Source organism: Sceloporus occidentalis, unplaced genomic scaffold (assembly GCF_023333645.1).
Source record: "Sceloporus occidentalis isolate IW3139 unplaced genomic scaffold, rSceOcc1.0.p SCAF_213, whole genome shotgun sequence".
Taxonomy (NCBI): domain Eukaryota; kingdom Metazoa; phylum Chordata; class Lepidosauria; order Squamata; family Phrynosomatidae; genus Sceloporus; species Sceloporus occidentalis.
The window spans coordinates 315,024-329,148 of NW_028317193.1; the positions used below are offsets into that span (position 1 = coordinate 315,024).

Sequence of the window (14,125 nt, forward strand, 5' to 3'; positions counted from 1 at the left end):
TATGGTATCATTTCTAGTACTGTAGTCACAAGCTATCTGTACACCGTGTTACTAGCTGAGAGAAGATAATGCATTACAGACCTAATTTTCCCCATTTACCTGAGTTTGAAGCCTAAAAAAACGACGCCATTACTGTCCAAACACAAACCACATATTATTATAAAGAAACGTACGCGTCAATTTAGGCTAAAAGTTGGGATATTGGAAGCCGCTAAAATATTTCCATTTTAGTGGTTTGTTTTTTTTATTTAGCAAGCGTGTGCCTTGGGGTCCGTGTGTTTAATCTCCTGATATGAGAGCATCACTTGCCCCTTTTAAGATGATTTTGAGGTAGCCCTGCCACCTATCTCAGCCATATCTTCATGTCTCCAAGGAGGCTAGCTGGAATTTCCAAGCGATGTAGATATATTCTCCTAAAATACATAGAAGAAAAGTTGGGACAGTGCATGAAATCAGGACTGTCCCATGCTAGATTGGACAATTTGGAGGTATGGTAAAGTAAGGAAGGTGAGAGATATTTGGGACTTTTTGGATTACCTGTTCCTGTAGATGTTGGCCCTAACCCCGCAGGACTTTTTGTAATAATCAACAGTAGTAGTCACTTTAAAATATATATAAATGCGTTAGAAACCAGAGTTGTATATAAACCTATAGAATCAGCCATCGTATCTCACTGTTCTCAGAACTTATAGGATATGATATATAACGATGATTTCTCTTTGTTGTTCCTCTGTTTTGCTGATTTTTTTGAGGCTCTCAGCATTCAACAACATCAACTTTAATATTTAATATTTTTCTGCAAGTTTTCTAGAAGATGAATGATTATCCTTCAAAAGAAAAATGTTGCCCTATATATTTCCATATGTTATAAGAACCTGATTTAGATGTTTATACAATGCTGGAGATTCATATCCTCGGCTTGACAATTTTTGATCTAGATTTAATGCTGTTTTTTGTCTTCTAACTTTTGACTGTCATAGGGCCTGATGTCAATCAGTAGAATCACGCCGAATGATTCTTTAAACTCTGCCCGGCTGCTTCCCTGTTGCTTTTATTTCATTTACCTTGTAATGAAATGTGACTTTTCTCATAGCACATCGGGAAAAAAACCTCCAATGGTCCCAGTTCAATATCTGTAGGAGCAAATTAAGACTACAATGTCTGTAGATGAATGATTGAGTTCTTTGTAATTATAGAATTCTGTTCTAACTGTAGATACAATAGCTGGAGGTTGTATATGTGACTTTCACAGGTCACGGGTACACCAAAAGCTTAATAATTATGCTTGTCCTTTCACTCCAAATAAGATTTTAAAGTCATATCACTGCTATTTGTAGGAATAACTTTAGATATAGGCAAGATAAGCAATAATTGAAAGCATGGGGTGCCACTGCTTTCATTTTGATGTTTAAATGGTGCGTATAACTGGAATCATCCGTGACTTTTCATCCCAGCTCAACTAACATTTTTTTGTGAATAAAACCAATAATCGAGATACGGAGAGGTGTTTAATTTGTTGGATTTCATAGTGGGGGTGATGAGGACAAGTAGATCGTCCCTTGCGATCTAACATTCTGTAGTGATACTCTTTTAATACACTATATAGACAAGTGTTGGGGCACCTGACCATTAAGCCAACACTATTATATTGCATTCTAAATACATAGACTTTAATGTAGTTGGTCCCCCTTTTTCTTCCTCTCTTCTGGGAAGGCTTTCCACAAGACAAAACGGCTTGGAGTGGACAGCGTCTTATCCATATCATTTTCTTGTTCTGTTTAATTTAAAGCAATAGTCATGTCTGTGTTTGGTTATAGGACTGTTCCCATAACTGAGCTTTATTCCGCCCCTACAGCATCTCCACACGGAATGTTCCGCCTTCCCTTTTGTCTTAATGTCACATTAGGGTGACGTTGTGCCAAACGACAGGGCAATCCGGAACACTGATGATAGGGGACGAAGCGTTCTCCGCACCAGTGACTTCGCATTCCCGTACGGCGTGATCTCGTGGCGTTCGTTGGACCCGGTAATGGTGTACACCAGGAGGGAGGTAGCAGCCCCTGGGATACGTGGATGAGCGGTCTTTCCGAGCGACACAGTATTTGTTTACATGAAAGTGTTGTTACAGACACGGTTCACAGAACCCTTTAAAAAAACTACGCTAATGTTCACCTACTTCTAGGAGAGCGCCATGGCATCGGTTTACAGCAATAACTCACGAATCTGAACTGATAAGCCAATAAAAACACCATTAAAAGCATGGGGTATAATATCATCGTCTACTTAATTTTTTAATACAGCGGCCTTGTTTCACGACAGATGCGATGCAGCTATTCTTCTGTGCATCCCACATTAAAGATTCACCCCTGGGTCAAATATATTACAATTCAGTCCCGTAATAGACTTAGCCCTGACCTGGCAAAGGCCGCGGTTCACCCAGGAGCAGTTATCCAGGACGCTAAGCTAGCCATGGGTGCGTAAATATGACATAATGTGGGTTTATGCATCAAAACAAGTTATATTTATCACGTTTTCACATGCCGCTATATTTCTGATCATGTCCTTACATATGACTGGGATACTTAAATAGCAGAAGGGAACAGGCGGAGGGATAGTTATATTACTTTCACGTATAAAAATGTTATATTATTGAAATACAATGTGTATTCACAAGCTATCGTATTATATGCCCGCTTTTTAACCATGCTTTCAACCACATCTCCTGAAAGTGTCCTTCGGCCACTTATAATGTCGGGAGGCAGAAGACACACACAGACACACGCTCACACTCGTATTTATAATTCTTTTTTTCTTGGATCAAAAAACTGCAAAGCTAGTCTGTGACCATGTAATGGCCAAGAAAAGAATCACGTTAACTCAATGAAATGGAAAAACTAAATATTAAAGGAGAACCCCCATTATTCTTGAATATCACTTTAAAATAGTTAATCAAACAGTGTCGTTTTCTGTTTTTACAAGCCGTCGCGCTTAACGCAATGTTTGTATATAGCTTTGTATATCTTATGTAGCCCAAATCTAGACAAACACATTAAGTTCTGTGTTCAAAGAAAAAAAATCTCTTTTCACGAGACTTCAGGTTTAAGTAGATAAATGTGTAAAATGTTTATGTAGAGAAAAAAACAGCATTTTCATGCATTGCCATAGCAACTAATGGAATGTCCCTGATGATTTGACTATTTTTTTGGTTGCTACAGTGACAAGACCACTTTTACCACTGGATTCACTTTTTATACATAAGCCCCCTATGTTAAAAAAAAATAAAAAATTACATTTCTGGCATCACATAGAGATTTGGGAAATATAAAAGAGATACAGAAACACGTTTCGTAGATACACCTACGCTCAGCTATGATGAAAGTTCTAAGAATTGTGAGCCTGTGGGGTGTTTTAATAGAATCCAAACTATCGGGATTGTGTGGTTGTGTGAAACATCTCGTTATTAGAATGGCCTTCAGATACAACTCAGTGCTTTTATTTATTAGGGGCTCTTGTTTCTTAATGCATGAAGTGTAATGGGTTGAAAAGAATAGTTATTGGTGTAGAGTCAAGAATTCGCTCTTAACCAAGACGTTTCTGATCTATCAACCAAATGGTCCCTGGTCCCTCCAATGTATTTGTACCTAGCTGATGACCCCATACCTTTTCAGTATCTTTGATGGCTTCAGTGACCATGGATGAACCTTTGTGGGCTTGGTGCTGCTTATGCTTTATCCAGAACCAGTACACGCTGGCATTGGGTCATCGTGAAGGTTCTACGGACTAAGTCAGATGACCAGCTCGCCTACCGCCTAGTTAACTTTAATATAATGGTAAAAAAAACCCACAAGATCCATTAATAAATACATAACATAAACTAAAAGGATTAGTGATTGAATGAAGTCATTTGCTGTTGTATGAAATTACTTTTTCTTTTAGCTGTCCCAGCAAATCTTTTCTTAACAACATTAATTGGCAGAGAGAAAATAAAGTGGCAATTCATTCTCTTTTATTTGCCTCCATACCACAGTAAAATATTGAACGTCGCTAATAGATATGAAAGTACAACTTATTTATTACCGACGAACAATAAGACATATGGAAACGGCAAACTACATTAACATCTGCTGTCTTTTTACCATCTGCTCCCTTTGGCGCAGTTAGTGTCCAGACCTGCCAAAGCTATTTGCTCTCCTAGGGTCCTCTGGCATATTAATCAGTTCTTTTACTTCATTTTGTAGATATTAAGAAAATGGTATAATATTATTGATGCATCTAAAGTGTTTATTGGTTTTCTCAGTGTTTTCTTACTCTGAGGGTGAATACACGGGCAGCTCTTGTCAGGAGGCTCTCTAAGCCCAACGTCTGATGCGTTGGCGGAGATAATAAAGGTTCAGATGAAGATGGAGAGATGAAGTCAGGTGGCATGATATAGAAGACTTTACTTTTTACTCGTTTTATGACTTTTTTTGTATTGTTACACTAACACAATACATGATAGTATAGAAACATACAATTGAATGGCAAAAAAGAAGCTTTTCCTAAAGTCCTAAGCTTTTCCTGCTGTAAAGACCTTGATCAGTCCTTGGTCTTGTCTTAGATCCTGGAATTTCTTATGCCTATCCAATGCATGTTTAACTTCTCCTGCTATATTGAACGGGTCACCTAATCTGCCCATTTTCCTCAGTAATGTGCAACCACCTACCAAATAAAACAGTCGCTCCGTGTGATCGTAAGACTTTCCGGTGCAACTGTTTATAAACCGCTGGAAAGGTTAATGCGCTCACCATACATCCTTAGCATTATTTTCTTAATCCTCTGCTATAAGCCTCATTTGGCTTTGAAACCTTAACTCCTCATCACTTTCTAGCATATGTATGATATTAAAATAGAATTTTTTTTACTAATTAGAAAAAATAAGGGGTTTTTTTTTTGTTTTTTTTAAGCTTTTTGACAGTTTGGAGTTAAAAAGGACCATTTTGGAAGTGAGCTCCCAAGCTTGATTAGAAACGTAACAACTATTACCCAACTGATCGTTAAATACCCAACTGAGCTGTTTAGGGTTCTGTATAAGCCAAAATAAGATTTTTGTTCTTGAATTTGCAGTTATGCTTATTTCTTGGGTTTATACCCCTTTTTTGTCTTTGGCGCTTATCCTCAAATTAGCCAAAACAAAAGCTTTAATAACCTCCTTAGGTTATGGAAAGCTACATGGACCCTCCTCGTCTATCTGCAGACTTGCAGTATCCGTTTTGGAATATACTTGTTATTCCTCCCCTTCCTCCAATGCAAACACTTTTAGCAGTTGACAGCCGCCGCCGTCAGCCGTCTATGGGATCTGCATGATTTACAGAGATTACGCTGCATGACTGAACAGAGATTGCATGTATTAAAATAACTCTATATGGTCAACTGTGGCTGTCATGTTCTTTTCCTATTACGGCGGAAACATTCAGTCCTACAGCCGGCTTACATTTATTCCTGACTTTTGGGTCTGGTGGCTTCAATACGCGTTTTGAGAATTTCATTAAGAAAGGGGTTGGCATATCAGCCGAGCGAATTTATAGAATTGTGAAGCCAGCATGAAATCACATGAAATTCATACATTTTCAATCATTCTTGGCAGATAAACATAAGCAGAGCATGAACATTTAAAGATCTGCTTGTGGTGGGCAAACGTTACGGCTGCATTGCAGTCCTAGTTCTGTTCTTAAAAACCACAATGCCCTTGCCTTCTGGTAGTATGTATTTATAATGAAATATTCATACCTACAAAGCACATCTCGAAAATATATATATATATATATATATATATATAATGAATATATATACTATTTTATACCTAGACACTGATCGTTGGCGATATCCGACTTGCCCAAACACTGCTAGTCTCCACAGGATCCAGAAAGAAGGTTTGTTGGAGGGATAGTTGGACAGTGTGGGGTCATAAAGAATTATGAAGCTATGAAAGCCGGCCAGCGTTCAGGATAACGCAGCATCTTAAGACATCATTTGTTTTTTTTTTGGTGGAGAGCTGGAAGATCGACGATTAAACGCAGCCAATAAACACAGCTGGTGTTTGGATGAATGTGTGGTCCGTCCAGTGTTATGCGAGCAGCATCATGACTTCAGAGGGTGTTTCACGCATGCATTCCCCCATCTCTACCTCCGATTCAGACATTGCATATGCAGAGCAGCCAGCAGTCAGGACTGCTACAGAAGATTTGAGACTGTTGGCAATTAGAATAAACATCAAATTAGCAGAATCCCCTACGACAATACTGAAATCAGTTGTGCTGCTAGAATCATGTAGAGACATGCTGATGCAAAGTGGTCATGTTGGCTATAAGAGTATTTTCATGGTGCCTTTATCTCTATGTATAAAAGAAATCCCAAACTCCGGCAGACGGACGACATGGAGCATCACAGAGCTGGAAATAAACCCCAGAAGTTAGTTATGGGGACTTATAATTACAAACTGGGGGGGACGGGTTGACATTTGATAACATCTACAATGTCTTCCTCTAATAAGGAGAGTTTGCCATGATACACAATAACCCTTATCTTTAGACACGAGTGGTGTGTGCGTTTGAAGTTGTATAAAGATATACGTGTACATATGAATGGCTTCCATGTCTCCAAGGCCAAAGGGTTATACAGTCTCAAGCAGAACACCGATTCATTTCTATATCAATGAGATTAAGCCTTGGAAATAACCATGCATGCGCAGCAATTACAAGGGGGTGCACTAAGGTATCATTGTCATTCGCGGCGTCTAAGTAGCTGCTGCATATCCAATTTAATCTTTAAAGAATCCATCAAGCAGTGAGCACGAAACATCAAAATATTATTAAGGCTGAGATCAAAGGCTATTGAAATTCACATTCTATGCGCCGGTTTCATATGCATATGCATTACATTACCTGCTAGATTAATCAGTTTCTTTAATTGCTAGTAAGTGATAAGTACCTCTGGTAATGCTCTTTGCAACGTCTTCAAAAAGATTCCGTTCCCTTAGTTGAAAGTCAACATTTTGTTAACAAAAAGTTTTCAATGACTTTCCCTGCTCAAACACCACACTGAGCTGATACTTTATGGCATTGCTAATGGAGTCCGTCCTTTCATTAGCCAGAGTGTCCAGCTGGGTGATTAAGACTGAGCCATTCTTTTTTACCAACACAGTATGATGAGGAGTCGGGGTATTTATCTATGAGTTTGGGTTAAGATAACAGAGCTAGAACTCATGTTAATGGCTAAAATGCAGCTAAGTGAAAACAATATATTATGTAAAAAAAAAAAGCAATAACTAATGAGTATTCCTCTTTAAATCTTTACCTAAAAGTTATACGTTCTTAGTACAGATAGGGATTGTCCGTTTTTTGTAATCTATTTACGGTTAAATTATGTGCAGGATCGGAACGTGTACTAACATTCAGTGTAAGTCTAACATTCAGTTAACTTTTGAATGGTTTGCTGCACATCTATTGGCATTTTTTCCCCTATTTTCTAATCTCTTACCATCAAAAACAAAGCGCTGGCGTGTGTTACGATTGACCTTCCTACTGCCGACTATTGCCCTTGGCAGCTTCTATTTCCTGCTGTCCCAGCTGTTTGTTTTGTTGGTTAAACGACAAAAGGAAGGGATGTTTGTAATGGATTGTGTTGCAACAGCCTTTTGTTTGCCTAAATATATTTTTATCTGTTTGCTTTGTCACAATATATGTCTATCTATAGTCTTCTGCAATTTTGTGGGCTACTTAAGGGATTTGGGACTTGAGACCGAAACCTAAAACCGGAGAGAAAGTGTATAGAATTGTCTTTAAATCGGCAGAAGTTGAAAAGTCGGTGCAACTTTAAATAGCACAAAACGGAAGGAAAACACCCGCAGTTTTTCATAAAATCGTTTTTTAAATATCAGTGCTTCCAACTTTAATATAATATTATAAAGATGGACAATTCTATGAAAATACACGCGTTTCATTATAAATGTATATAACCAGCTGTTGGTCTTGCCTTGGATTCAGGATATCCATACGCCTATCCTATGCATATTTGAATTCCTGTATTAACCTTTACCACTTGTGCTGGGAGGCTGTTCAACTTACCTACCGCCGTCTCAATACATGGAACTTTTGCCAAAAGTTGGGCTGTCCCTCCAGAAGAGGGTCAACTTGAAATGTGTGGCGTTGCTCTCTGTTACATCATTTTGAGTGTTTTTGTTGTGATTTTTAAAACTACCAAGGTGATGAATGACATATCTATTGCAACCAATTTACTGAAATGTTTATTTCTGAGCTAGAAATTCATGTTTTCATGGAATGAGATTTCATCATTAACCAAGGAAGTTGTCTATATTGATGAACAGCTGTAATGGCCCCATGCACAGAATAGTGGATATTTTTAATATGTACAAAAAAAGTAAAAATATACCCCCCGACTAAATCAGTGTGTAAGTGTGTCTGTGATCTTTAAGGTCTAATATGACATATTTACCATTAACAGGTAAAATAATAGCCCTGTGAAATAATGGCATATGTCCTGAGTTGGGTATTTTACACAACAAAAATACTCTGTTATTACTAAAGTTAAGCGATTTAATATAAAATGTGATCTTATAGTATATAAAAAATTATGTTTAAGGAACCAATGAGTGTCATTGATGTCAAAGAAATCTGCTTTAGACTTAAATGTATATAAAAGACTGTGTCATAATGTGTTTTGACCATAAAACGGCACAGCTTAAAATATTTGTCACTAAACAGATGTCATACCATTTCAACCGATTATAAAATAAACACCATCCTCCAGATAATCTCTACTTAGTCAGCAAAACATTGAAAAAAAATAAAAAAATAATAATAAAAAAAAGTCTATTATTCTGATTTGATAGCAAAGGTATTGAGATAAAACATCTCGTAACTGGGTAAATATTCCGCTTCTAAATCTTTGATTTTCTTTCTTCGATGCAGGATGGGTATTTTTCTCACCGACCTAAAGAGAAAATGCGGACAGACAGCAATAATGAAAACTCCGTCCCCAAAGACTTTGAAAACATTGATAACAGTAACTTTGCCCCTAGGACCCAAAGGCACAAGCCCCAAACGGAGCTAGCCAAGAAGCCTCTTAGCAAGCAGAAAGAACACTTGAAAAGAAAGTTGGCGCTCGACGAAAAAGTCAAAGAGAACTCTCTGTTGGGAAAAAATTCCAATGAGGTTTTACATTACGAGGGCAAAAACCTCAGTAGTACCAACCTCAAGGATGGATCTAAGGCGTCAAAGGTTCACCATACCAAGAAGAGCGGAAACAGCTCTCCAGAAATGAAGTATGAGCTGCCCCCCAAATGTGAAATAACCGGCAAGGAGGCCCTCTCGGCACTTTCTCGGGCGAAGACAAAACAGTGTCGTCAGGAAATAGCCGAGGTCTATTGTCAGCATAAGCAAGGAAAACTTATGCCGGAGAAGGTGACGAGACTTTGTCCTTTGGAAGGTATGTTTTTAATAACTCTAAGCCCCAGCTGATAATAATTTGATCTCCAGCCCTAACCCCGATCACCATGCACTATCTCACAGCAGGATGAGCCATTCCTTTTACACTTTAATCTATATATCTGCTCATAAATCCAAAGTGAAAGAGATGGGTCCAATGCTAGGCTCGTCCCACTGACCCGTATTTATAAACCACATAGGGCACATCTTCCTGTACAGAAACAAAAAGAAATATGAAGTCATCGTGTACATAGCCTCGCTATCATGAGAGCCGGGCTAAAATAACCGAGTATCATTTTAGAAGAATGGAGACATTGATTTCCCCCTGGAGAGGACTTTAATAGGTCAGAGCAGCTTTGTCTCCAGCAATGTCTCTGGCACGGTAGATATATCACTTTTCCTAGAAGAGACACTTTGGAGATGAGTCACCATGAGCGGCAGACACATGAACTCCATACCCAAGCTTGTCAAAAACCGTAACTTACACAGCGGGATAAATCTCCTTTAAAAGAAGGCTTAGCTAATGGTAAAATGTCAATCTTCAATGAGTTATGGAAAGCAACTGAACTCGCATACACTCTCTGTGAGTACATTAGGCACATACAGAGAAGCTTGGGGTAGATAGCAATAGTGACTGAAAGGTGGACAGTGGGGTCAATATAGAGTGACTGCCCCTCTCAAAGCCAGGTGCGTGGAAAGTACAGGTGTCGTCTGACAACCTGACCATAATTTGCATGACCTGGCCTAGAATATTGCTGAAATGTATGGTATTTGTGGATGTTGGTGCCTGTTTGGTTACAGATTAAGCATGTCACAAATGTTCTCCTAATAACAAATTATATAAAAAGGGCAACCTTTATTAAAATATATTATTAAATAAATGCAATTCCACTGAAGAAGAGCTTAATACGCATTCCCTAATGAGCATCAGGAGTGCAGTTTTTCTTCTGTTTTTTTTTTGCTTGTATTTTTATACTACATAGCGCTATTCAAAGTATATTACCTAAAACCAAAAATGCGAACCAAAAATCAACTAAAATGACATATATATATATATATATATATAATATATATATAATCAGCCATGTTCAGCCCCATTTGATGTGAACCCAGCATCGCATTTATATTAATCAGCTAGAGAAACGCGGTATAATGCAAGTCGGCAGAGGCTGATGGGTTCTGTGTGCAGAAGCTGAGTCCGTCTGTAGTACATTAAAAAAAAAACTGTTTGTCGTTTAACCCTTTACGTGGCCGATCTGAGCGCCGTTCATCCTGTAGCGGTGATCACCCATTTAGCAGTTAAAGAATGTTGGCACAGTCAAAGGTCCCCGTGCTTTACAATATTTGATGTTCTGTACTGTTCTTGCAGGCTTCTATAATTTGAGATAAAATGCAAATATCGTTCTCATGTCTGAATCACTAAACAGCATTAATAAACAGACGTTAAATATTCAGATATTCCCTGTGGAAGCCGTTCAGGCTGTTAATTCTGGTGATGATTTGCATACAGTTAATTTGACTGAGGATATATTAAGAGGAGGAGGGGGCTGTTATTAATAGTTTTTAACATACATTATGTTTTTCTTGTACCAAGGGATGCGGTGTCCTAGTTGCAGCATTTGGATAAAATAACTCCTTTAACTTTTATTAAATTAAAAATGTGAAAAGGAGAGAGGCATGGTGCATACTAATGTTTCTGCTCTTGTAGACATAAATAATCCCCATCACTTTGTCTTTTTATATTCTTTTTACCCTATACCGTGAGTATCTAGTGCTAGTCCCAGAGCTCCCCTTCTTTGCTTACTATGGCAGGTGGGCTGATTTGGGGAGGAAGGTCTAGGTCCCAATATCAAGTAAACAGGGTTGGGGGGGCAAAGCTAAAAACACAGCTTTCCACCCAGAGATCAATTTTGAGCCCCTTACTACATAGCTGCCTGACTGTCCTGCTTTTATGTGATCAGGATGGATCATGGGTCGGTTGGGAAGATCCTCTGATGTTGCAGCACAGGCCTCATTGCTTCTCCCATGCGCCCGGCTTGGAATACTCTTCCAATACTCCAGTATGGCAAGGCGTGGTCCTGCTACTGACCATGTCCCCTCCTTGGCCTGGCCTTAGTCACCCCATCCCCAATATAGGTGTCGCTATTTGGACATCTGAAATTTTGGTGGGTATACCTATAACCGTTATAGTTTAAGGGCACACAGTATGAAAGTCTGTATTTATGACCACTGTCTATCTTCTAACAGTCCTGTAATTGGGATTAATTGGCAAAATGCTATGGAACTCATTGTTGTGTTTCGTGCTCTAGCTTAGGAGAACACTCATTTCCTTGGCACTTGTCACTTCCTGTTGTGTTTTGCTCAGTAAGCCCCATAATTAATTGTTGAATGTGAAAGTCACCGTGTACACCAATGGAGCATGTGGGCCCCAAGCGTTTAAGGAAGGAAATACATATGTTTCCTACTATCATGCTGGAAAATATATAATTATATAGTCTAAAATCATACCTTTAAACTGTAATTTGTCTTCTAAAACTGCATTCTCTGGGCCTATTTCTTCATGATCTAGCTCATCCCCTGGGCGTGAAGAAGCCATAGGGGTGAGATTTTCTCATCACCCCTTTTTACAGACTCTTGTTACACGGTACTCCATATTATCACCAAAATCACCGTTAATCACCATCGGAAATGTGCAAAAAGGCCATCAGTGTCTAAAACTTCTATATAGTATAAAGATTGTATTTAATGTTATGATTTCTAGGCTAATGCTTAGGAACCAATATTTCTAGACACTAAGAAATACAAGCCATTGTTTTTTCTTTTAAATCCTTTCCAAAAGAATAATAATTGAAAAAAAAGAGGGAAAAAGGCCATTGCCTGCCCTGCCTCACGGTGATAGATCTCAATTGAAGTCAAGTAGACATCGTGAAGGTGCTTAGCATTCCGAGTCGTATACCGTCTCGCACGCGCTCCTAGAGAGAGAGATTGTGCTGTCTGTTTGTTCTGAAGCCTGAACTTTAAATATTTATGCATGGGGTTAACCGATTCATTCATTATATTTGTGTATAAGCTCTCGTTCTGCTGTGACTTCCATAAAGATGTCATTCTCTGTGCAATTCTCTTGGATGTAACTGCAGATGCACAGCAGTTCAAAGCTACATCCCAGTTAAAATGTGGCCATCAATCAAAATAAACCATTCCGAGGGGTTTTCTTGTCATAAATTCCAATTGAGACGGCCACATCTGCTGTTATCAATAGAATTGTATTCAATGAGCTCCGCATTTTTATTTATTTTAACGAGTAGATCGAATTATTTAAAGCCAAATTTGATTAAGGAACACAGTGAAGCAACGCTGGAAAATATTTAAGGAGCCAGTGGGGGTCTGACCCTATGTCATGCTCTTAAAGTCTAAGATCCCGTTTCTTCTTTCAAGGGGGTTTTATATTATATGTAAGAGGCGATGGAATCAGGGTTAGTATTGGGTAATGTACACATTGAAGAAAAATGTTTTTATTTAGGTTAAATCCATCAGTCCCTGATCTGAGTGATTGCGAAATGATCTCCTCCCTTTGGCCAACCAACGCACCTATACCATGAATTGGGTTCAATCTAGAACCTTACTATTAGGGTAGAATGTACGCGGTGTAAGCGTAAATGGCCCATCCATGGTTCCTAGCGGTTCCACCTTAGTGAAACCCTGCATGCCTGCTTTGCTCATGCCTGGAAAAATATAGACAGCGACTCCCTCTAAGGCGGGTGTGTTTTACATAAGCAGGTACATAAAAAAATGGGGCGTCTCATCCCTGGAAAAATATGTGTTGAAATTTTTTTTACCTACCGTACCTTTTTATAAATTAAAAAATAGGAATTATATATTATGTTTCTGGACTAAAACAAATGGCTTTTTAAAAATGGAACAAAGTTTAAAAAAAATGCTCTTAAATCACATTTTTTAAATCTATGTACTCATTGCTCATTGTGGAATTGTACTTATACAGCCACTCATCAACTACTTTATGGCAATGATTAGTGTTCTGGATCCAAATAGTGTGTCATGTGTGGTATGTACCATTTTAATGTTCTGATTATGTTCCAGCGTGGAGTGGTCATAACCATAATTAGAGTCCTTTTTATAGGCTTTCATTGGTTCAAAAAGAAAAAAAAAAAAAGAGCATTGAGGTAGTCTGACTACCGGCACTTTATTTCATACAAAGAATTGAATATGATTAAACAAGCCTGATAAAATATAAACCTTAAGGATGATCTCCCAACTATTTATTTTTATTACTACTATCCCCCTAAAAATAGGTTTTCTAATATATTGAGCTGTTTTCTTTTTTTAAACAGTTCTAGTTTTTGCAGGATGTAATGTTTTCAGGCAGCTACATATTTACCGTTTGTATGTGTTCCAGCTCTAGTCTTAATCCAAACTACTAGACAAACACCCGGCTCATTATCACACTGCCTTATTTAAAGGAAAAGCTTGGTCTTAATCACATGTTCAGACATACTGATTAGTAAAAGTATATAGAGCTCCATTGGCATTGCCATACGGAGTCAGCTTAATGTGGGGTTTGAGCAGGCAAAGTCTCCTAAAATCACATGACTGACTACAATGGCGGCCTCCAGGCCTGCAGAAAA

General features: G+C 38.4%; 1 protein-coding gene across 1 annotated transcript in view; it reads left to right on the forward strand.

Moving 5' to 3' along the window:
• Positions 1-14,125, forward strand: part of XYLT1 (xylosyltransferase 1) — a 123,759-nt gene that overhangs the window by 52,641 nt on the left and 56,993 nt on the right. Inside the window, exon 2 of the mRNA XM_089502826.1 lies at positions 8,967-9,483. Within this exon, the coding sequence (XP_089358952.1) occupies positions 8,967-9,483 (517 nt within the window). The remainder of the gene's footprint in view (positions 1-8,966; positions 9,484-14,125) is intronic.